A 23,280-nucleotide genomic window follows, 5' to 3' on the forward strand; every position below is an offset into this window, starting at 1 on the left:
ACCCAGCCAGATGGGAGGGGGTGGTGGGGCCTTATCCTTTGGGGGGGGGAAGGACTCGTCTGCCTGTAGTGCCATGGTCTTCGGGGGGTTATTGGCCTGGGTGAGGGACAAGATAAGGTGAGACTCGACTATTTAGTGGAGGTCGGCAAGAGCTGGCTTCCGATGTTCCTGCTCTCCACCTTGCGTTGCACCTGCCCGGCCATCATCACGGCAAGGTACCTGGGGGGATAGGCGTTGCCTCGAGGTACCTGCCTTACCTATGTACTTTCCTACCCAAAGGGCAACACACCTGGTCTGGCAAGTTATGTCGTGCCATCTCGTTAGGCTTTCTTCTAAGAAGATTTTCGGCAATTCGACATTCCCATCTGCCTCGGTTTACTGCGTGCTTTCTGTCCTCATTGTGCGTCTTTTGCCTGCCCGCATGTTCAGGCACAGCATGTACCCCGTCATGTACACGTACTGCCATGTACCCTGTGGGTTTCGAAGGATGGATGCACTGCGACATGCCCGACTCGTCCTGCCCTGGCATCTTCCCCCTCCCTTCTGTCGAGGCATGCGGGAGACAGCTCGCTGGGTCTTCTTGGCAAATGTTAGTGTCGCAAAGCTTTTTCGATTGCTCCTCGTTTTTGGCCGTGAGGAGCGCGGGGGTTGAAGACACCAAGAAGCCAACCTACCAAGTGTTGTCATACCAGCCCCTCAGTACTTCAATAGTACATCTATTCTTTTCCATTTAGACGGCACTGCGTGGATACCTAGGTATGGTGGGGTCCCTGATCCAACCCCCCAACCCGAGACATCACAGATCCCCCACGGCATTTGAGCTTTCTGACATGAGTTCTTGGTATACTGGTCTGGCCTGAGGCAGATCCGGAGATGCCCTTCCACCGCGCCATCTGTCGACGAGTTCGAACCGTCGAGCCATGTCCCTTGGCCCCGGCCCCAGGCAGACAAAGTCACAGCATCGGCTAGGACCGCATTCCCCTCAGAACAGCGAACCGAGTCCCCCTCCGGACTCACCAACGGACAAATCACACCCCGTAGCGATGCAGAAGAGCGCCCGCAACATGGCCTGGATGGCGCGCAAAGTGGTGGGAACCGGCAGCCTGGCACGCGCAGGATGATCCCCGGACGCCCGCACGGCGTCCCACCCTCATTTGACCCGCGGCCCATCAATGGCCGGCGCACGCGAGCTGTCGACCCATTTTCTGCAACGCGCGCTGGCCCCCGTCTCGGAACAGTCTGGGAGCACAACCAACACGGACGCCTTGGGAGGTGCCCACGAGGTCGCTGCGGAGGTTGTCGACACGCAACAAGACGCCTGCACACAAACTTGAACTGGTCTCATCGTATGAGGGCGGCATCGAAGCTGTTCCAGCCCCAGCCCCCAGCTCCACGTGATGAACTGTTTGGCCTGCAGGCATCCCATGTGGCGTCCTCTCTCCATACCCCGAACTTCTTCTCCGAATCACGCTTCTGACACTTTGGTGTTGACCTTGTTGTGAAGTCCTTCCGAGGTCACCACCATCGCTTCCTTGGTCATTCATCTCCAGCGCCCGCAATTGACGACGAGCAGCATATCTCTAGGTCACACATGGCCTTGGCTTTCCAGCTCCCGAAAGCCATGTGCCAGCGATTTTGCATGCCCCTCCGGAGTCTGCGGGCGCTCAAAGGAGCCTGGCTGAGCACTCAGCTAGTCCCCTGGGCAGCTCGCACCGCAGACGACTCAGGCAAAGTACCTGCGCCCGTCCGGCTGCAGGCTCTGTGTTTGGATACACCATGGATCCGAAGTCTGCCTGAGTAAGCCTTGCGTTGTCTGTGCATTGTATTTTTCTCGGTTGATTATGTCGTCGTAAAGCACTTGCCGCTGCGCTGACAGAGTACGAGGACGCCTACACGCTGTGCCACGAGCCGCATCTCTCTTCTACTGTTTGTCTTGTCCGAACCACACGAAGTAAATGTGCCCCTAAACTTCATGTTTTGTGTGCAAGGTACGAGGTGCTCAACGCATCACGACAACAAGATCAGAGAATCATCGAGAAGACTACTCGTTTCAGCCGAGTGGAGTGACTGAGTCGGTCACGCAAACCTTCCATGATACGACAGATGGCCCAATCCACAAGGGTTCCCAAGATGTCTGCGGCTGACTCTCAAGTCTAAGGCTATTCTAACTGCCTGAATCCTACAAATGTTTCTATCATTCCACTGTTTTTATACTTGAATTTGGTCGAAATCGCATACATTTAAGTTAGAATGTTGCTCGACGTTGCAACAGTTAGGGATTAATGACCCTCTCTATTAGCGAAGATAACTCATCCCTTGCATCGCGGCTCCGTTCGGAGTACCAAGTAAAGTTTTCGAATGCCCCTTTGGTGGAGAAGAGACGTGGGGATCTCAGTTGATGCCTCGATGATCTGCTGCTAAACTTAATATTATGGCATATTATTACTACTATAGCCTCCGCAGTCATTCACATCACCTTCATCGTCCACGGATCAAAAGCAGGCACAAAAACCGATCCCGCCGCTAACCCTCCAGCGAGCACAAACGCCCAGATAAACGCGGTAATCACTACCCCGTCCTGGAGAACTCTGACCTCTCCTTCGCCGACAGGTCTCGTCGTCTCAAAGATCCGCCACCAAAGTCCCGTCTTCGCATAGGCGCGCACCCACCATTCGCTTCGGAACCCGTTCCCTGGACCAAAGGTCCGAAGACTCGGCTTCCGCAGTGGATCGTCACCTGCCGGTGATGCCGCGGCGGTAGCCCTCCGGGCCGCCCTTCGGCCGCGCCAGCTCGCGTCCTCAAGCTCGGCCGGTGTGGGTTGTGCCTCCCACGGACGAAGCTGCCGCCTCCCAGCAAAGTACAGTGAGATTGATAATCCATCGGCAGCGGCGACAAGAATCGCGAAGCCGGGTGCCCACAAGGCGAAAGGCGCAATCCGCCAGTACCGGCTTAGCGCAAACCGCGCGGTGCAGAGGTTTAGTGCAGCTGCGGCACTGAGCCGAGCATCAACAGGAGCCAAGCGGACACGCGCAGCACGTAAATCGTTGGGCTGTTTGTGTTGGCAATGGATGAGCGGATGAAGTTTGGGTGGAGGTGGCCCCGGAGAATGGCGTCGGCCTTTTCAAAAGCAGGGAGTAGGGAGGTCGGGTGGGTTGTGTGAGCTGTCGCGTCAGCAATGGCAGCGCGATCCCGCATGGTAAGGCTCAGTGAGCGGGGCGCAGACGGGTCGACGTAGTGGTTCAGGATTTGTGTAACCTCGTCACGGAAGGGTTGGTGGGCTAGATATGTCAGCGTGCTAGACAAGGAGAGTACGGACAAAGAAGCTCACGAGGTGATATCCAGGCCTCGACGGTGCCGGGGGGCGCCGATGGCCTCGAAAAGTTCTTGGACGGCCTCGAGGAGGCGGGACTCGCGGATCCCAGAAGTTGCTTCTCCTCCTTTTCCTCCCCGTCGGCGTCCAATATTTCGAGAATGTTGCTGACCTTACTGGCATTGCGCGCCCTTCGGTAGCGACCTGACATGGCGACACGGGGCCCTCTACGCTTGCGATCGGCGTCAGTCTTCGCAGCGGCGCGGGCCTCAGCGTCGGCGGGATCCCAGCGAGGCACGAGGGCACGCTCATGGGCGTCAAGTTCCATCCAGCTCTGGACGTAGCCGCAATACCAGAGGAAGAACTGCAGGGGCTCGGCGTTCTGTTCGACGTAGACCAAGTAATCCATAAAGTCATTCAAAGAGCAGGGCTGTTGCTAATTAGCAGGACATCCATGAGGCGGGAGGGGCTCATGCGCCTACCGGCATGGTATGATTCCTGACAACTTGTTCGAAGCGTAATGTAGGAGGCAGCCACTTCTTCGCCCTGGCGGCTGCCGCAGCGTAGCGATTGCATGTGTCATCTTGAACGGGCGACCGCCAAGGATGGTCTTCCTTTGGTGTCTTGTAGAACTTGAGTGACATGTTGAGGGTATAATGGTTATATGGGAGAGCACACGCTGAAGTCAAAGCGGACGCTATGTGACGCCAAAAGATGACGTTCGTCGACGAACCCTCCACGACGACAGCCAGCCTACATGACGATAGACAAAAGCCCCTAGCCCAGACGGCGGGCGGCGGGTCGTTTAAGTCATGTCCAGCTGCCACATAGGTCGGGGGGAAAGGCCTCGCACTCGCGAGGCACCGACAGGTAGACACATCTTCAAGCCGCTGCGTCAGTTTCGTCCGAAGGGCTGGCACACCGCCGCCGACGGGTCCGGGTCCTTCAAGGCCCAGACACGGGCAAGTTGGGCGACAACGGCGTCAAGCGTCTTGTAAACGAACAGGGCCACCAAGGTCTCTAAGCAGAAGTCGAGCGAGCGAAGTGGTCTTGGACTTGATGGACGCCCCATGAGTCTGCTGAAGATAGTTTCGTACACGAGGATGGATCGCAAAAAAGAAGTGCCAAGCGGCGAACAGAGACCAACTGTTACAGTGGATGACGCGCAGGAGCGGAAGGAAAGTTTGACCGCCACAGTCGCTTCACCGAGGAAGCCCACAGATGGGCTTCAGCCCCATTCGACTCGTGAGAAACAGTCTGCCTCCAGCCATTGAGAGGTCACCCTCTGAGGCATGTGCAAGGGTTATTCCCCCAGACAAGGACTGGCGATCTTGTGCCAGAGATTGGCGATCAGGAACTCGCACAAAGGAAGGAAAGGCCTCGGCAGGCAATCCTGACCAACGGGATTGCCGAAAACCATCAAACTCGAACGCAAGAGCAGAAAAGAGTTCGTTTCGAAGCAAGGGCGCGCCTGGCAGCTTGTGGTCAGTGAGGTGTTCTCTGAGTGTGGCACAGACTCGCACGCGTCGGTCCCACGGGCCTCGTTCATGCTTGGGGGGGGGGCTCTGGTGGTGTTTCAGGGGGGCAATCCCTGACGTCCTGCCATCGCCGCCAAGGGAGCGACTACTAATGGGCAGTGATCGTGCGCTTATGTTTGAACGTCAACATCTCCAAAATATTAGACTTTGCCGTCATGGGGATTGACAATTACCATGATGACGCAGCGGTGGCGTTTCCTATCTATTTGGTCGGTACCTCGAGGCGGATCATTCCAGATAACATCGACTGCCTAGATCGTCTTGGAACTAACGCCTAACATGAGATTCAGTGCAGGTGTGTTGCAGGTAAGCTGAGGTGCACTAGAGGATCCGATGAATCCGGGGGATCTGAGTGGTAAGAAGTAGTCACGGGGCCGGAGCGTCTGTTCGCATGCCACATCCAGCCCTTGTCATCGTCATGAAACCGTTTGGCCGTCAATATTGCCAGCTGCTAAGCACGGCCGAGGTCTGCATCGCTGGCAAAGTAATGGCGCTGAACAGGCCGCATCTAATAGTTTGCGCTCTTTCCTTCGAAGAGGCTTGGAACAGTTTATGTGCGCACGCTTGAAGGGAGACACAGATTGAGGCACGTCTCCTTCCTTTTCTGCTGCGATGCTTGAGCTCCATCTGCCTGCCACCTGCCACAACGACAGCTTGCTTGCTTCTTTTTCAACCCACATCCACTGCGTACCTAGGGCCCAGACCTTCATGTCGTTAGACACTCTCCATGTGCTGGAAATGTGTCTGTTCGTCCGCAAGTTGTCGATCTCCTGAAGCAGACATGGCAAGGGACCGTTTTCTCCGTCTCTCGCGTTCTGTGCAACACAGAGTTGATGTACATCAGCCTCGAGCCAATGACGTTTATACAGCATTATCATGCATCTTTCACTTTCTACACTTTGGCTCCTGTCAGCCCCGCGCGCGGTACCCCGCTCGACACATGGCGAGACAAGGCTCCAGGATACCAACATCAGCAGTCTTACCATTCTGATAGCCGCAAGCACTTCCTCGAGGGCTGCCAGACAACATCGGTCCCAGCAAACCGCGCCTGAACTCTGAATCCGCAGCTCGTGCGAATCAACACTGACTCTCTAGTTTTTTTCGTGCCTTTGATCGTCCACGCTGGCGTCCTTCGACATGGAAGGTCTTGGTATCGCGGCTAACGTGATTGCCGTGGTTGACCTATCTGCACAAGTTGCCAGATTATGTTACCAGTATTCGATCGCTGTCGCTGGTGCTCGAGAAGAGATCGAACGTCTGTCAAGTCATGTCAAGAAACTCCGTTTCGTGGTGGAGGATGCAAACAAGCTTTTGGAAGAAGATCGCGTTTCAAGCGGAAAACCGTCAGACGGACCAAGCAGCTCACTTCTCACATTAGCGAAGGTAGCAAAAACTCTAGGCGAGTGTAAGAACGAACTTTACGCCCTGCAGTCGAAGTTAGAGCCCGCTGCCACAGGATCGCGGATGCGTCGTATCGGCTCTCGAGCTCTTCAGTGGCCATTCAAGAAGAAAGACGTCGATGCCATGGTCCAAAATTTTGAGCGCTATCAGAGGGTCATCACGGATGCACTACAAATGGACCAAACTCGTCTCCTCCAGAGAAATACAAGGTTGATGGAGCAGATGACTTTGCAGTTTGCAGAGAAGGCGCCCACGAAGCCCCCTAGCCCTGATCTACCCGCAGCATGCTTCACGATACCGTTCCCTCGCGATCCGGATTTCGTCGACCGGTCTACACTCATGCAACGATTGGAAGACCAATACAAAGGCTCTCGACAGCGTATAGCCCTCGTGGGCATGGGCGGGTTTGGGTAAGCCCCGTTCTTCTTTTGGGCCGTCAACAGGGGACATAGTACCTCATTGTTGCTCGTACTAAAAGGCCTTAGAAAGTCCCAGATCGCCATCGAATTCGCATATCGTGTCCGAGAGACAATCTCTGATGCCGCTACCAGCGTCTTCTGGGTACACGGCAGCACACGAGCGAGAATGGAGCAATCCTACCGCTCCCTGGCGGACTTACTCGAGATTCCTCGACGCCATGAGCCTGGTGTGAGCATCCTTACACTTGTCCGAGACTGGCTCACAGGTCCGAAGCCTGGAAAGTGGCTCATGATCCTTGATAATGCCGATGATGTCGACGTATTCTTCGCTACGGATACCGCCCAGAGTACCAGTTCAGCCAGCAGTCACGAGACGCATGAGCCTCTAGCAGCGTACTTACCCAAGACTGGAGATGGGAAAATTCTGGTCACGACGCGAAGCATGAATGCCGCAGAAAGGCTGACAGGTGGTCATCATTCTGTCATCCAAATACCAACTATGGGCCAGGCCGAATGTTTACAGCTTGTCCACAACAATGCGGCCTTCGTTTACGAAAAGACCGCCGCGGAGGAACTTGTTCAGATCCTTGAATTGATCCCGCTTGCCGTCACCCAGGCGGTTGCGTACATCAACCGCTGAACCCCTCGACAGTCTATCCAGTCGTATGTCCAGAATTTCCGGAAGAACGAGGCGCGGCAAGGGAGTCTCCTAAACCATGACTCTGGAGACCTGAGGAGACTGGAAAGCGCATCAAACTCCATTGTCGTCACCTGGCAGATCACCTTTGAACAGATTCGTCGAGAAAGACCGTCGTCAGCCGAACTACTGTCGCTCATGAGCTTCTTTCACTCTCAGAACATTCCGGAAGAAGTTCTCCAGGGCTACGTCGGCCTTTCTTCAAGAACCAGGCATGACTCAAGTCAACGAGAGTGGTCCTTGCCAGATGACCAACCGCCTGGCGAGCCCGAAGCCAATTCCGACGACGGCCAACTTGAAGACGACCTTGATGCTCTCATGGGCTATTCTCTCATCGTTCCCACAACCACACTTGGCTTCTACGACATGCATGCCCTTGTTCAGTTCTGCACGCAAAAATGGCTAGCAGAGTTTGGCGAACCGGAGCGATGGAGGAAACTCTTTATACGCTTGGCGGCCATCAGCTTCCCCAACGGAGAATTTGGGACCTGGGAAAGATGCCAAGCGCTGTTACCTCATTTCCATAAGCTCGTGGACCGAGAAGCTCCCGATTCAGAGTCCTCGATTGACCGAGCTAGACTCATGCACCACATGGCATGTTACATGCTCGAAATAGGGAAGCCCTTTAGAGCTCTGGGATTAATCGAGACGGCACTCAGTCTGCGCAAAAGAATGTTGGACAAAGAACATGACGAAACTTTGTATTCTTTGAGTGTGTTAGGGTTATTGTATGTGAGCACAGGACAACCTGTCAAGGCTGAAGAGACATGCACGTACTTGCTGGAAACAGCAAGGAGGCGCCATGGCGAACAGAGTGTTCTGGCGCTAGCGACCGCAGATATTTTGGCGTTCGCGTACCGACACCAGGGCCGAATCGATGAGGCTGAAAAGCTTCAGGCCTATGCAGTTGAGATGGCCCGGCATGTGTTTGGCGAGAGCGGCACCCTGGCCCTTTGCATGGAAAGACATCTGGCCAAGATATACTGCCATCAAAAGCGCTACGACCTGGCTGAGGCGTTGCTGGACAGAAACTTGAACATCATGTCGAGTATCCATGGCGATGAACACCGAGGCACCCTAATCGACATGCAGGGTTTGGAAATCATTTACATACGTCAAGGTCGATACTGGGCAGCGAGCGAATTACAGAACAGGTATCTGAGGGCGACGTCTAGAGTATACGGACAGTCACACCCTCGGACTATCGCAGCGAAGGTCAATTTGGCATACTTGATGCTGATGCAGGGACTGGAAGTTGAAACAGACGAGTTGTATGCGCAGACTGTCAGCCTGATGAACGAGGACCAAGGGGAGCCCAGCAGTTTCCCGTTGGAATGTTTTGATCTGGCCTGCATATGCTATGAGAGAGGTCGAAGTAAGGATGCCGCCAAGTGGATGCAGGCTTCTGTCGAGTTTGGTTTGAAGGCCAATGGAGAGGGCCATGTGGACACCCAAGAAGCCATCTCGACACTAGCACAATGGAGGAGGGAGGATGATGAGATGCTCAGCCATAGGAAATTATACGGCGCAACCGTGCCTAACGATATCCGGGGTGACAGCGAAGGGCCCAGCAGCATAAGTTCTATTGTTGATACTGCTTGACGACGATCGTGTAAGCCACGAAGCGCACGATTCTGGTTAGGTACGTCGGTAGCAAATAGAACATATGGGGTGTCAGTGGTCGAATATGGATTCATGCACCAGCTGCTGCCATCTGCGCATGTGTTTTCGATAGCTAGCCACCCTATCAAGTAGCCAGGATTCAACGTGGCGCTGATGGTTTTTCCGTGGCGTGTGCGCTATCCTGAATACCTACTGGAGAAAATCGTTTGCGGACTCGATCAGCGAATCTCGGCGTCAATCGTGGCGGGCGTCTTCTGCGGCTTTCGGAACGGGCATGCAAGGCTGACGAAGGTCATCGATTGAGTCAATGAGGCAAGGGGCACGGGGGAGAACGTTTCGACCGTCGCTCTCGTCAAATGAAAGGTAGCAGCTGGCGACAATGGCACCCTGCGACACACCCGTCGTCGTCATCGCCCGATAACGTACCTTTGGTCATAGTATTCAAGCATACAAAATGGACACCAACAGGCGAAACGTCGAGGCTGTCCATCACAATGCAAATAAACATGACATGCACGGCGCATCTCCATGCAGTCGGGCCGTTGGACCGAATCAACCAAACGCCTGAAGCGCAGGTAAACCTGTTACCGGTTGGCCGCGTGCTGGGCCTAATAATACTGCTGGATGCTACGTCGCACCATGCAAGATTTTCTGGGTCCAGAGACCCCATGCATCAAAGCCAAGTTCAAACGCCCAGAGATCCAACCGGTTTTCGCGAGATCGGCCATTGACTTTTTTTTCTCCCTCTCTCCCTCTACCTCTTGACTTGACTAAGTAAGGTAGTTCGGCAAGCGGCGAATAGTAGCAGAGAAAAATCAGGGTCGGGGTTCCATAGGTTCCCTCAGATCACCGTCCAGCTTTGGGGGTAGGAGGGGACGCCGCGCGGCGGGTTGTGGACTTGTACAGGTACCGGTACGAGGTCTCTAGTGCGGGATGTCCTCAGCACTGCATGCGCTGCACGTCTGCCGAAGATCCTCTTGTTTGTCCTGCATCGTAAAAAAGCAGGTCCGTTCATCGAGTTGCCGGATTAGCGTTGCACTGCAAATGGCGCGGCACAGGTAATGGACGGTCAGCCATGGCCAGATGGCAGCTCGAGTACAAGACTCGGGCGTGTCGAGCGGCCGAGGAGCCCAGAATGAGTTGTGCCGTCATGTTTCCCCCATGTCCCGTAGCAGATTGCTTATCTTGCCCATTGACAAGGATGTATCGCGACATGACGTAGAATGCTTGCCAAAGTGCCTCTGCAGGAGGTGCAGCCAATGGCAGGTGCAGGTCCACCTCCCCCCTTCCTCATACGAAGAGAAATCCCTGCAATCGGCCCGCGCTAGGATCACTCCACGCTCGCAGCTTCCGCCTGGACTCGAACGTCGGTCCACTGCGCGCCCCTCGTTGCTCCACGCGTTTCCGTCCATGCTCCATCTTTTCGCTGGAGCTTCACTCGTTTGCAGCCACTCACGCTTCACCCTTCCCTCGACCTTCCCCCTTGACAAAGACTCGACCTAGTACCGTAGGACTCGACGGGCCCGGCCTTCAAGGACTAGGACCAGGACTAGGACTAGGACCAGAGAGAGAAAGAGAGGAAAAAAAACCCAAGACACCCGAAAACAAGATCTTTCTCGACTCTGCCCGCCACTGTGGTCGCGGCGTGCTTTACTAGTCAGACCATGGGGTTTCGCTGCTAGCCTTCTAGTGCGTTACTTTATCTCTCTCCCTCTCTCGCTTCATCACTCGCTCGCCGCTCCAGCTCCATCCAGTACCATACCGGGATCGGCTCACAAGGTCCCAAGGCTAGCTACCCTTCTTCCAAGGCAAGGCCAGGCCACTTTTTTAAAGACATCCTACGGGACCCCCTCGAAGCAGACGCTCCCTCCTCCCCGCTGCGTCTGGCTTGAAGCTCTCCCAAGAATACAATCGTTAGTTCTGCTCCGCCTACATCGCGACAGCTCAAGCTTGGCTCTCAAGCTCCCACTGCGAAAATCTCGACTCAATTGACCTGACAGCCCGACTCGACGGCAGTCTCGGATCTCGCCCTCGACAAAAACCCTGACCCGCACCCCATCACTCGTTTCAGTTGGCCGGGGAAGAACGGGGTCACCCAGCGAAACATTCCTCAGAACCTCGTGGACCGTGGGGCAACACGACAGCACAAAGACATTCCCAAGGTTGTCCAGACCAGGAGGAACGAGCAAGGCACTCTGCGCCAGAGCTCTGGACCGGATCCCCTCCCCCGCCATCGGTTGACCCTGACGACTGAGCTTAATTGCAAATCTTCGCTACCATCCCAATCACCTTCGCTATCACTGCTTCTGCTCCTGTTCCTGCTCGCTCGGCACGTCAGCTCTGCGCGACAGTCACACTCGCTTCGGAACCTGCTCGAACACACTACCTCATGCTCTAGACAACATGCGGTACTCTATAGTCGCTTCGGCGCTGCTAGGCGCTGGAGCTGCCCTCGCACCCGTTGACACAGGTCTCACCTGTCAATTACCTCCAAGTCAGTTCCTTCGCTTCTGCGCGACCCTGCAGTTGGACATGTGCTGACCTGAGCCTCATCAGACGAATTGCTCGTAGGATCTGAACAATGCCAAGGTGGTCTGCTTGACGCGAAGACTGTTCTAGCCTGCCATACGGGCTGGGACGCCTCGCGCGGTGGGCTCCTGTCGCTGTCCAAGGATGCCACTGCTTGTATCTTGACCGGGTTCGAAGCTCTCCAGGTCCATGACCTCCACGTGAGTGTTGCCTGTTCACGAATGACTGGCCTCCTGTGACATGCCATTATAGGTCCGCTCCCGGTTTGTACCCAGCCCCAGATGGATGCTTGCGCGCGAAGGTCCATGTCTGGTCATTCGTCTGAAGTCGATGCGGATTACCTAGATATGCCCGCCCTCCGAAGAAGCACCCTGTTGAGATGGTGCGCATCAATTGAAAGTTGACGCCAAACACGACCAAGCCCTCCTCGGCAGGCCATCTCGTGATATCGAGCTTCAATCCTCCGCTCGCCGCCAGCAACCTCGCAGCGCCTCGGCACGCAGGCACGCCAATGCCAACCAAGTCAAGCTTCCCGTTCGGAACAACAACTTGTCCTCGCCGACAACTGCCACCGCGCAGGAAAAGCAACCAGCTTCGACAACACCTCGAATCCGCTCTACGAGCGACCTGTTCTCCGCAACAGCCACATTCCTTCCTTCTGCTCCCGGCAACAAGCACTTTGCCGGCATGGCTTGCGCATTAGCCATCGTCTCGCTCATCTTCGTCATCTGGATGTAACTCCACTGATGGTTGGGCTCCCATTCCTTTTCTCTCTGTCCCTATTGCATGGTTTTACTTGGTGCGTGGTGTGTTTTCCGGTAGATACCCCGGTCCTGATACCCTAGATAAAGGAGCGGTTGGGCATTGTGTTCTGTTTTCACTATGGCGTTAGAAGGTTTGTGTACATACGACGTGTGGTGGACTTACCGGCGGGGAGATTTGTGGGCGTTTCGGTATTGGTGTCACGAGGCAGTTGGCACGGGTGTGATGAGCAGGGCGTCCGAGGCACCACTGTTACGCTTCATGGCTGGGACTTAATGGGTGCGTGAAGACGGGATTCGTGTCCAACGCTGGTTGCGGACGTGATGTCTGAGGCAGCGGCTGATGGTCGGTCAATAGAGTAATCGAGTCTATACACCTCATGCTATGACCAAGTTACCGTGATGACCGACGACTGCCGTTGTAATATTGGGTGGCACTTCACGCCTCAAGCTGATGGCGTGCTGACTTGTCAAGCCGGCGTCAGCGAACAGACCAGTCTTCCAGATTTACCCGGCAACATGGTCTTTATTCGATCAAGGTATCTAGTTCCCTAGGTCGTCCTGTGGGAAGCACTTACAGTACGGTACAACCGCGCTTTGCCGTGCTGAAGCGTACAAATGTGATCAGAACGCAGCTTCTTCTGTGCGATGATGTGGTGGGTAACTGATCTATGCTACAAGAACTGCTTTAGAAAACACTGGGATGCTGACAGTACGCGTCTGGGGCAACTAAGCATGCGTGGCACCAAGTCGCAATGGCAATTGACAATAATGCCATTCCATCGTTCGTCATGAAGATACTCTTTCAAACCACCAAGCCAGAGCTGTCTATGGAAATACATACACAGCAACACGCAAGTAGCCGTACGGACCCTCGTGAACAGCTACCAATGCCAGCTCTGACCAGCTTACTACCTCGAACAGTGTCTTCTTCACCAAGATGCACAAGGCAGCAGTAGCAATGAAAACAAGGTTGTAAATCAAAAATTCCGCCCACGATGGCCCCGAAGGACAATCGAAAGAGGCCGACTCCACGTTGTGCAATGTAGGCCATCCTCTTTGCCGAGAGAAATTCATGATCTTCTCTCGACTGAACAAGGTAAGTATGAAGAAAGGAAAAAAGGTCAAGAAGAGAAGGAGGACGAGAATCGAGCTGGTTTTATAGTGGTACCGAGGGCGGTGGCCGCGGGCAGAATCCTTTCCAACCTGCGTGGGTCTTTCCCCAACCGCCCCTCCCCCTGTGACATGAGCACCTGGGAAGCGAGATTCCGTCCCCCTTGTCACGTCCGCGCATGCAATACAATCAATATATGGTGGAGGTGAGTCGAAAGTTTGGTATTCTACGCCTTGCTAGCCTCCTCCTGCTTCTGCTGCTGCTCATAGTATAGCTCCTCAGCTGTAGTGACACAGTTGATGTTCGCGCCGAGCTTGTTCATCGTCTCAACCCACTCATCTGTCTCGTCCGAGTCGAAGACAATACCGCCACCTAGCCGATCATGTTAACATACACTGTTCTAACCCCCTCGGGGTGTGAAAAAGCGGAAGGGAGGACTTGGTAGACTCACCGGCTTGCAGGTACGCCACACCGTCCTTGACCGTCATGGTCCTCAACGCAATGCACGTGTCCATGGCGCCCTCGACGTCGTCGCCCTTGTCGTCGAGGCCGCCATAGCCAAAGTAGCCGACGGCGCCGGCGTAGACGCCGCGCTTCTCGCCCTCGAGCTCGGCAATGAGCTCCATGGCGCGCACCTTGGGGGCGCCGCTGACGGTGCCGGCAGGGAAGATGCTGCGGAAGGCGTCGAAGCGGGTCTGGTCCGGGCGCAGCACGCCCGAGACCTGGCTGACGAGGTGCTGGACGTGGCTGAACTTTTCGACAACCATGAGGTGGTCGACCTTGACGGTGCGCGGGTCGCCAACGCGGTTGACGTCGTTGCGCGCGAGGTCGACGAGCATGACGTGCTCGGCGCGGTCCTTGAGCGAACTGCGCAGCTCGTCGGCGAGGCGCTCGTCCTCCTCGGGCGTGCGCCCGCGCTTGACGGTGCCGGCGATGGGGTGCGTGATGACGCGGCCGTTCTCCGACTTGACGAGCAGCTCCGGCGAGGCGCCGACGATCTGGAAGTCGCGGCAGTTGATGTAGAAGAGGTAGGGCGACGGATTGACGGTGCGCAGGTGGCGGTATATGTTGAAGGGGTGCAGTGACGTCGGGCGCGCGAGGCGATGGGAGGGTACGGCCTGGATAATGTCGCCCTTGACGATGTGCTCCTTAAGGGCGCGGACGTGGCCCTCGTAGCCGGCCTGGCCAATGTTGGAGGTGTATTCGTGGCCCAGTTCGATGGGGCCCTGTTCGGGAAGCGGAACCTCGGGGGCGTTGAGCACGGCGATGAGCTCGTCGATCGTGTTCTTGCCGGCTTCGTACACGGCCTCGATTTGGGCGGGATCTTCGGGAACGTGCAAAAATGTGATGACCTTGATGATGCCGTAGAAGCGATCAAAAGCCACAATCGTGTCGAACAGCATGAACAAGCTCTCGGGGATCTGTAGAACATCCTTCATTGTCCGCGCCGTCTTGGGCTCAAAGTATCGGACGAGATCATATGACGCATACCCAATGGCTCCGCCTGTCATGGGTGGAAGCTGCAAGCCGGGAACGTGGGCGACAGTATACTGGGCAAGCTCAGCCTCGAGGGCCGGTAGTGGATCGCATTCTGGACCAAAGCCAGGACCTGTGGCGAGGACCTTTCGTGGCCCGGCACCGACGAAGCTGTAACGACCAACACGCTCGGTGGCGGCGCTTTCGAAGAGAAACGAATAGTCCGAGTCGGGGTTGTGAGCCGACACCTTCAGGTAGGCAGCGGACGGGGTAATGAGGTCGGAGGTGATCTGACGGTAGACAGGAATGAGGTTGGGCTTCTTGCCGGAGGATGGTGCAGGAGCGTCGACGATGCTCCTCACCGTCTCGAGTGAGGGGATGACACCACGCTGGGAAGACATGGTCAGTGGATTTCAGTGTCAATTGGCGTAGGGTGAGGGTTTACAGAAACAGCCATGGTGATCTGGCCTCGAGGGGAGGCTCTAAGGGGTACGCGGCAGATTAGGCGGTGTTAACCTTTGACTCATTACGACGCTGTCTACACCCATCGAAAGATTTCCGAACATCCCAGTTGTTGGAGGGGTCGTGGCTAGACGATTTGCCCGATAACGGCGATAAGCGGAGGGACAGCTGCCGGGCCCACCACCAAGGCCTTCTGGGGGTGGGGACCACACCGAGAGACTGGTCAAGATGATGACTTACCTACCTATGGTGTTTTGGAAGATGAAGAACGCCGCGAGGACGGACTGACTTGCATGGGACATGACAATCTGCGTCCCCCCCGAGTTTCCAGCGAGAAGTGATACTCATGAGACCACACTGCCGAGCGTCATCACTGTGTCTTGCGACGGCACAACATGTGTGAACAAAGCCCCGATGAGACCATCACCTTGTGCTATTTACACTTGACATTGACCTTTCAACCGCTCCCCATAACTATTAGATTAAGACTCGACCGACAGTGCCTTGGCACCGACCAATCTGCCATCCTTGCCCTCACCAAGCACCGTCAGGACCCAGTACTCGAACCTCGCACCGCCCCGCGAAATCTTGTACACCCTCACGTCGTTCCCCTTGCTCGCCTCCCTCACCGCCTCGATCAGCTCCTTGTAGTTGCCCTCGGAGTCCCAGTCGAAGGGATCCAGGATATCGACGTCCGCGTCATTCGGCTCGGGGTGCTCCACCAGCTCTGCGAATTGTACTGCACTCTTGCATTAGCATTCTCATTGTCAGGTTCATCTGGACAAAAGGGCACGACCTACCCTCGTCAGGCAACCCCTTGCTCCAGCTGAGCGCGACGCCCTCGAATGGCTCGTCCGCCTCGGACACGTAGATCTTGTCTCCGCCCTTGAGCTGTGCCGCAATCGCCTCGGGCACCTCGACGCCGTTGTCCTGCGCCTTCAGCTGGGCGCCGCCTCCGGAAGCGCTGGCTGGCTTAGCACGACCGGCAGAGGGGTCCTCGTTCGCCTTATCGAGGAAAGCCATGTAGTCTTCGTCCGAGCCCATTGTGCGGGGTGTTGCGTGGAAGGTTGTGAAAGAGGTCGTGGTGATGTTCCGCCGGACTCGAAGAGGGATGGGTTGGAGAGGAATCAGCAACTGCGAGATAGGTGTTGTCCGTGTCGAACAGATGAATGGAATGGTTCGGAGTGTCGACGTGAATCGTATCGCAGAATTTGTTGTTGCAGAAGAAGACAGCTTGGGAAGGTAGACAGCAGCCATGGTGGAAGGGTGGGTGGTGCAGCAAGCAGACTTGCTTGGGTGGAATGACGCAACCCCTTCCTACTGGTCCAGATTCCTCGGGCGACACCACGATGAGCGAATGACCCACACTGACAAAAGCTCACGTCGAACAGACAGGTTGAGCTGCATTACAGGCGGCGTCATATTCAAGTTACACATCAGTTGCATTCCCATACACAAATTATTTTCACATCACGCTCAAGCATTATTCATGGGATATCATTCCTTTCTTCGTTCTTGGGTTCGTGGCTCCTCAAGTCAACCGTTTTGAATGCCCCAAACCATCCCGATAAGCGCGAGAAAGAACCCTCGACACCTTTGCAATGACCCAGATACAAGAAAACCCCCAGCTGTCGAAAGTCTTTTTACGCAGCGACGAGATCCTTCTTGAGAGTACCCTGGTACTGCTTCTTCTCCGCGGGCGTCTGGAAGGCGCCGTGTCCGAACTCGGACGAGGTATCGATCCACTTGAGGGTGATCTTCTCGTTGGAGCGGCGCGAGGTGTGGACGAACATGGACTTGCGGAGAGTGACAACACGCTTCTTGGGGCCGGGGATGGAGCCCTTGACCATGACGAAGTCGTTGTTGATCTCGCCGTAGCGGACGAAGCCACCAAGGCTGGAGTTCTGTCAGCAAACACGTTTTTTATGGGTAAATCATGGAATGGGGAGAACGTACGGAGTGATAACCTTCTTGGTGACGTCGAGCTCGGTGGAAGCGCTGTCCTCGGCACCGGCCTTGGCGATACGGTAAACCTTGTGGTTGACCGAGGTACGGTGGTGGTAACCCATCTGACCGGCACGGGCAACAGTCCACTGGACGTGGGAAGGGTGCCAGGCACCGATACAGGCGACCTTACGCAGACCCTTGTGGGTCTTGCGAGGAAGCTTCTTGGTGCCCCAACGGGAGGTGACACCGTTGAAACCCTTACCCTTGGTGACGGCGATGACATCGATCATCTCGTCCTGCTCGAAGATAGAGTCAACGGACACCTCCTTCTCGAAGAGACCGTAGCCGAAGTCGACCTTGTCGGCAACGGAGCCACCGTTGACCTGGATCTCCATAAGGTGGGCCTTCTTCTGCTTGAGGGGCGTCTTGCGGATCTGAGTGTGGGCGAGGACACGGACGACGGAGCAGTACTTCTTGATGCGCTCAATCTCGCGGGTGATGGAGGCACCGCTGGACTCGGAGTGCTTCTTGGCGTACTTGGTGAAGGCCTTCTTCTTGGACTTGTACCAGTTCCTGTAGAAGCGACGACGGACCTCGTCGCTCAGGTGCTCGGCCCAGACGGTGGCGAGCGAGCGCAGACCGCGGGGAGTCTCGATGTAGCCCACGAGACCAACAACGACCATCTAGAAGATGTTAGCCATAGGCACTCAAGCCAAGCGGGCTGCGTTGCTCGTACAGGGGGGGTATCAATGATGGACACGGCCTCAACGACCTCCTTCTTGTGGGCCTTCGCGCCGGGACGGTCGAGGTCGCGGACAATGGTGGTCATGCCAGCCTTGTAGCCCATGGTGGCCGTCAGGTGGACGGGCTTCTTGGGGTCATCCTTGGGGAAGCTGTGCGAGAGTCGACATGTCAGAGACTTTGATTTTCTCTTCCAGCGGACCAGCCGACGTTTTCTTCCAGGGGAACGCTGCAACTTACGACTTGACCTTTCCGCGGTGACGGGCGGCACGCTTGCGCGGCAGGTACGCCAGCGAACCGTGGCGAGGGGCCTCGTACTTTCGGTGAGACATGTTGGGCGACTGATCTCGTGGGTTGTGAGGGTGATCAATCGGAGAGGTATGAGGAAGAGGGTATCTAGATGGTGGTTCGCAAAAGACGACCAGATGGGAGGGCAGCCACTGCGAGAAAAAAAAGCCCTAGGCTGACCCACTTTGGAGTTTTGCTCCTGCTCAGTGGTGTTTGGTGTACTCAATTGGCGGCTGGCTCGGGTACCCTAGTCACGTGTGCCATACTTTTCTTGATTTGGTGGGGTGGTTCTGTGCGAGTGGTCCAGTCGTCAGAGCTAGAGCCCGCTAGCGCCCCGCCTATGGTTAGTCTCTCCAATTGTCGTCACGTGACCAGTCAGCTACAAGATCACTTCACGGTCACACATCATACAGAACTCAGTCCTGTAGATCGAAGGCAAGCGAAACTGGTCTTTGATTTATGTTCATTCGTGAAACTATCGAGATAAGCCGTCGTGCGCCGAGTCCTCGTCAAACGAAAGCCTTCTCGAGAGAGCTGGTCTGTAAAAATGAAGTGGTATACAAGGCAATGAAAGGGAATCGGTACGGAAGACGGACAAAAGAAAACACAACCCGGCCAGTCAGGCCTTTGATTCTTGCATTAGGTGGACTCAACCTTAGGCTGAGGCCCCAACGACCCATTGACGCTGCCGCTTGTGGGCGGCTTTGTCTCGCCCGCAGCCGGCGCGGGGCCTGATCCATTCGTGGTCGCTGCTGGGACCTTCTTCTCGTCCTCACCACTATCATCGTAATCTTCATCAACGTCCATCTTGCGAGCAGCTCGCTCAGGCTCGCTCGGAGCAGCAGAACGCACAGGAGGAGCCTGCTCAGATGCAGGACGTTCCTCAGCGGCAGGGTACTCCTTTGACGGAGGAGCAGGCGGCGCGTTCTGGACGGGGCTTCCGTGAACGACGCCTTGCATAGGTGCGGCTGACGCCTGCATGGGAGGCAAATGATTAGCGGACAAGGGCTGGCCAGGCGGGTGGTGAGCGGCATCAGAGGGGTGGTATCCATCGTTCTGAGGCTGGCGCTGTTGCTCCTCGGCTCTGCGCATGTCGTCTTGCCTCCGTTGATCGTCTTGCCTCCGTTGATCGTCTTGCCTCCGCTGGTCGTCTGCCCGACGCTGGTCGTCCGCCCGACGCTGGTCATCGAGGCGACGTTGGTCATCGAATCGGCGAGCTTCAGATGAGTTTCGCCTATATGGCTCGCGTGGACCGGGAGGGGTCGAAGGCCTGCGAGGACGGACGTCATCAAGACGGGCTCTGTTCTCATCGTTGGCGGGACGCTTGTGCGTCGACTCCTCCTCCCACTCGCGCATGCGTTTAGGTCCAACTGACGCTGGTCGATCATGTTCGCTCCGTGGCGCCGGTTCGGCCGACATGGGAGCCGGTGCTTGCTGCTGCGGGCCCTCCAGGGGCGTGCCGGGTCCCTCTGGGTGGTGTCCATAAGGAGCTGGGGGAGGAGGCTGGTGCTGGGGGTAAGCCGACTTGGGCGAAGGCATGCGGTTCTCGTGAACGGGACGCTCTCCAGGCCTTGGGCTGTTGGCACCGCGGAAGGGGGGTTGACTGGGTGGCGGTCCCCCGTTCGGGCCAGGATTCATTGATGGCATTTGTGCTGAGGAAGGCGTAGGGACATAGTTGGGGTTAGGCACCCGCGCTGCGAGGTAGGAGCCTGGTGAGACTGAGGAGGGGGAGGAGGGCCAGACGAATAGTGGACCGGAGGGGGGGGAGTAGGCCCCCGGCGGACCGAGCCAGGACGGCTGGTCTCAGGATATTGAGGGCGCGCATGCTGCTCCTGACGAGGGGGGCTTGGCTGGCGAAGAGGGGGCGCAGGGCCGCGGAACTGCTCTCCTCGTTGGTCAAACGGGTTGCCCGGTTGGGGAGGAGGGTTGATATCCGCGAGACGACCCCAAGAGTGTTGGCCGGGGCCGGCCGCCGGTGGAGGAGGCTGCGGCGGGAGCTGCTGCTGCTGCTGCTGTTGCTGTTGAGGCCCGGAACCTGCCCACGGGGGCGCCGGTGGGCCGACCTGGTAAGAGGCGGCGTGGATATCAGATGGCTCAGGTGCGCGGGGCAGCGGTGCTCCATTGGCGGTACCATTGCGCAAGAGCTGCAGTCGCGCCTTGATGTGAGGGTTGGCTGGATCAAGCTCCGCAGCACGTTGATAAGCGTCCAAGGCGTCGCTGATCTGGTTGTTGCAGGACTCGTACTGCCAATTTTGTGAGCTGGGGTGTACCATCGGGGGAAAAGGTCTATTAGCTTACCAAGGTACCCAAGTCATACCAAACCTCCGAGATGAACGGGTTGAGTCGGATAGCGCGCGAGTAAGCATCGAGAGCATCCCTGTACTGATTGATCTGATAGTATAGCACACCGATCGAACACCAGAAGGTTGGGTTCCGACCGTCGCGGTAGACGGCCTGCTGGTAAGCTTCGTAAGCCTTGGGGTATTTCTGCTGCGACATGTAGCATCGTCCGAGAAGGTACCAGCTCTGTGCGTCGTTCTGGTCGGCAGCGACTGATTTCTCAAGGAACTCGATAGCCCGATCTTGACTTTGGTAGTTGGTGCTCTCCTGGTGATGAAGCCAGCCGAGCTGTTGCAGTACCTTGGCATGGCTGGGATCGCGCTCGAGGACGCGCTGGTAGGCTGCTTTGGCGCTATCATACTGTGTGCATATATGTCAGCCGTGCTCCGGTCTGCTGTGAATGGCGAAACTTACGTCCTTCTGCTGTTCGTGAACATGACCGATCTGGAACAAGATGTCTTCCTCGCTCAGGGGGGAAGGCGGTGATGACACAATGTATTTGAAGCACTAGTTGATGGTCAGTAAGGCATGTCACCTTTCTGGGGATGAAGAACGTACCTCGAGACTTGGGCCATATTTCTGTTGCTGTTTGTAAATTATACCGAGACGGAAGTAAATCTCGTTGGCCTTTTCGAACGCCGGATCCATCTGCATGACTTGGGAGAAGGCTTCTTCGGCGTGCTCGAGGGAACCATATCGGTCGTACAGAATGCCGATGCCATACCACAATCGGGGCTCCTGAGGAGAGGTCAGTAAACCAAGCATGGTATCAAGTGTTCGCGGTAGCTGACCTTGGGGTTGCGTAGGTTGACGAGAGCATTCTGGTACGCGCTATATGCCTGTTGCAAGTCGTCCATCATAAGGTAGCAATGACCTATACTACATGTTAACAGGCCGTGGGACTGAGGGCATGAAGGTTAGGGATTTGCGTACCAAGGCTGCCCCAGGCTTCGCCATTGTGCGCATCAATTTTGAGAACGGCCTGTAGATATTCGACGGCCTTCGCGAAGTGCTCGCGGGTTCGCAGAATCAAGCTGATGGCGTTCATAGCCTGGATGGACTGGGGATTCGCCCGCAGAGCGGCCTCGTACGCCAAGATGGCCTCGTCGAGATCACCGAGCGCTTCGCAGCAGCTGCCTGAAATCACAGTTAATCTTCCGTGCCGATAAGGAATGGTCACCGATATACTTACCAACTTGCATCCACATGGCTTCTATGACGAAGGACGCCTGGCGCGATGGCGCGAAACCCTGGCCTTGTTGGGGAGGACCTGGGGGCGGGGGCGGCCCAGGAGGGCCATGTTGCGCCTGCATCGCCATTGTCGGCGAAGGATGATGGTTTGCCATGGCAATAATCGCGTCGTGATCAGAGGTTTGGGTGTAGCAGGTCAAGGCTTGCTCGGCCTACGAGAGCGATGGACACGGAACTATCGCGACAGGCAAAGGCGAGGCTGGGGTGCGAATCGACAGCTGCGATCGCAATGCGAGCCGGCGGTGATGCTCGAGCTGATGAGAGAAGCGATGGCGTGTCGAGAGGGTGCAGACCAGACAGACGTCAGCTGACCTCTGTCTATCGTTCTGGTCTGGGATGGCTACCGATGTTTTTGGTAGACCATGCACCGAGGATGTGCTCCGACGAGGTCGGACGAGACAACGGCGCAACAAGGACGGAGAAATAAACTTTGACAGCTGTAAGGAATTGACCCTCGTCGTGCCCGTTCCCCTTGATCGCAATGTCAGGTAGGGATGGAGAGGCACAGGTGGGGGGATGCTGATGGCGGTCGAGGAGGTCGTGATCAATCTACAGACGAGAAGATGCGTTCCAGGCCAGGATCGAGTTGGCGACAGGAAGAAATTGGGGGGAAGCCGCGCAGCGTTCTTTGGGAGTGAAGGGGAAGGGGTGGGTTAGGTGAGTTTGCGCTGACCTCCTCCCGGTAATTCCACGGCGGGCGTTTAGGAAGTGCGGGTCTTAGGAATGGACAGGGGTCGTGGGTGTGGAGGCTGTGGCTGGGATGACGGATCCAGCGATTCCAGCCCCCTCTCCCCCCCTGTTCGTCTTCCCCTCGACGCTTGGTGGCCTGTCCACATCCCGTCTTTCCAATCTGGTCGGTAAGGTACATCGCACATGTCTCTATCCGCGGGTCAAGCCCCGGGCGTGGGCTGCCCGATCCCCTCAAGCCCCTTGGTAGCTGGGCTTTGAGAAGGGGGGGTAGGGTAGCCGGTGCCCGCCAACCCGCCCCAACGCGCGCTGGTTGACCCCGTCACTTAGCACCAGACCTGTCAGCCATGCCCGCATGTGCCCTTCATTTTGCAGGGCCTGAAGCTTTTCAGCCCACGATGGCGACAGCCGGCGGAGAGTATATCTGTCCTGCTGATCGTCGCTTGGCTTGTTTTTTTTTTTTTTATCATCAGGCTTCAGCGCAAAGCAAACGGTCCCCCATCAAACAAGCGGGGAAAACATTTCTTTGGGTCAAATAAAAATTGGACGCATGCCCAGTCAAGATCAAGATCAAGCTCAAGCTTAGGCTCATTCAGACGCAAGGAAGAGATTTTCGCCGCAAGCCATACCTGACCTGCACCTAATTCCATGGGCAGTCGAGGCTTTCTCAAGTCTAAAGGAAACCTTTTTGCGCCA

At 56.3% G+C, this 23,280-nt stretch overlaps 8 protein-coding genes across 8 annotated transcripts in view; 2 read left to right on the top strand and 6 right to left on the bottom strand.

The window, feature by feature from the left end:
- Nucleotides 1-316, bottom strand: part of VDBG_05394 (protein kinase domain-containing protein) — a gene marked incomplete at both ends in the record, with an annotated part of 2,454 nt that extends 2,138 nt beyond the window's left edge. The window contains one exon of the mRNA XM_003004235.1: nt 290-316. Coding sequence (XP_003004281.1) covers nt 290-316 — 27 coding nt within the window. The remainder of the gene's footprint in view (nt 1-289) is intronic.
- Nucleotides 317-2,309: 1,993 nt separating this feature from the next.
- VDBG_05395 (conserved hypothetical protein) lies at nt 2,310-3,954 on the bottom strand (the record flags this gene model as incomplete). Its single annotated transcript, XM_003004236.1, has 4 exons — nt 2,310-2,411; nt 2,594-3,117; nt 3,329-3,740; nt 3,793-3,954. 4 exons carry the CDS (start codon nt 3,952-3,954, stop codon nt 2,310-2,312), a joined length of 1,200 nt encoding a protein of 399 aa, XP_003004282.1.
- A 2,031-nt stretch (nt 3,955-5,985) lies between these two features.
- VDBG_05396 (conserved hypothetical protein) lies at nt 5,986-8,967 on the top strand (the record flags this gene model as incomplete). The annotated part of the gene is made up of 4 exons (XM_003004237.1): nt 5,986-6,659; nt 6,735-7,245; nt 7,321-8,077; nt 8,156-8,967. The coding sequence occupies 4 exons, from the start codon at nt 5,986-5,988 to the stop codon at nt 8,965-8,967; spliced, it is 2,754 nt and encodes a 917-aa protein (XP_003004283.1).
- A 1,758-nt stretch (nt 8,968-10,725) lies between these two features.
- On the top strand, nt 10,726-11,862 carry VDBG_05397 (hypothetical protein; the record flags this gene model as incomplete). The annotated part of the gene is made up of 3 exons (XM_003004238.1): nt 10,726-11,482; nt 11,545-11,717; nt 11,770-11,862. The coding sequence occupies 3 exons, from the start codon at nt 11,392-11,394 to the stop codon at nt 11,860-11,862; spliced, it is 357 nt and encodes a 118-aa protein (XP_003004284.1).
- A 1,756-nt stretch (nt 11,863-13,618) lies between these two features.
- On the bottom strand, nt 13,619-15,269 carry VDBG_05398 (anthranilate synthase component 1; the record flags this gene model as incomplete). The annotated part of the gene is made up of 2 exons (XM_003004239.1): nt 13,619-13,764; nt 13,844-15,269. The coding sequence occupies 2 exons, from the start codon at nt 15,267-15,269 to the stop codon at nt 13,619-13,621; spliced, it is 1,572 nt and encodes a 523-aa protein (XP_003004285.1).
- Nucleotides 15,270-15,812: 543 nt separating this feature from the next.
- On the bottom strand, nt 15,813-16,374 carry VDBG_05399 (conserved hypothetical protein; the record flags this gene model as incomplete). Its single annotated transcript, XM_003004240.1, has 2 exons — nt 15,813-16,069; nt 16,131-16,374. The coding sequence occupies 2 exons, from the start codon at nt 16,372-16,374 to the stop codon at nt 15,813-15,815; spliced, it is 501 nt and encodes a 166-aa protein (XP_003004286.1).
- A 438-nt stretch (nt 16,375-16,812) lies between these two features.
- On the bottom strand, nt 16,813-18,350 carry VDBG_05400 (60S ribosomal protein L3; the record flags this gene model as incomplete). The annotated part of the gene is made up of 4 exons (XM_003004241.1): nt 16,813-17,226; nt 17,287-17,960; nt 18,014-18,170; nt 18,259-18,350. The coding sequence occupies 4 exons, from the start codon at nt 18,348-18,350 to the stop codon at nt 16,974-16,976; spliced, it is 1,176 nt and encodes a 391-aa protein (XP_003004287.1).
- Nucleotides 18,351-18,753: 403 nt separating this feature from the next.
- VDBG_05401 (glucose repression mediator protein CYC8) lies at nt 18,754-21,965 on the bottom strand (the record flags this gene model as incomplete). Its single annotated transcript, XM_003004242.1, has 8 exons — nt 18,754-19,909; nt 19,996-20,528; nt 20,605-21,006; nt 21,061-21,153; nt 21,205-21,384; nt 21,438-21,520; nt 21,580-21,783; nt 21,839-21,965. The coding sequence occupies 8 exons, from the start codon at nt 21,963-21,965 to the stop codon at nt 18,946-18,948; spliced, it is 2,586 nt and encodes an 861-aa protein (XP_003004288.1).
- Between the last annotated feature and the right edge of the window lie 1,315 nt (nt 21,966-23,280).

This window comes from Verticillium alfalfae, genomic scaffold, assembly GCF_000150825.1.
Source record: "Verticillium alfalfae VaMs.102 supercont1.6 genomic scaffold, whole genome shotgun sequence".
NCBI lineage: Eukaryota > Fungi > Ascomycota > Sordariomycetes > Glomerellales > Plectosphaerellaceae > Verticillium > Verticillium alfalfae.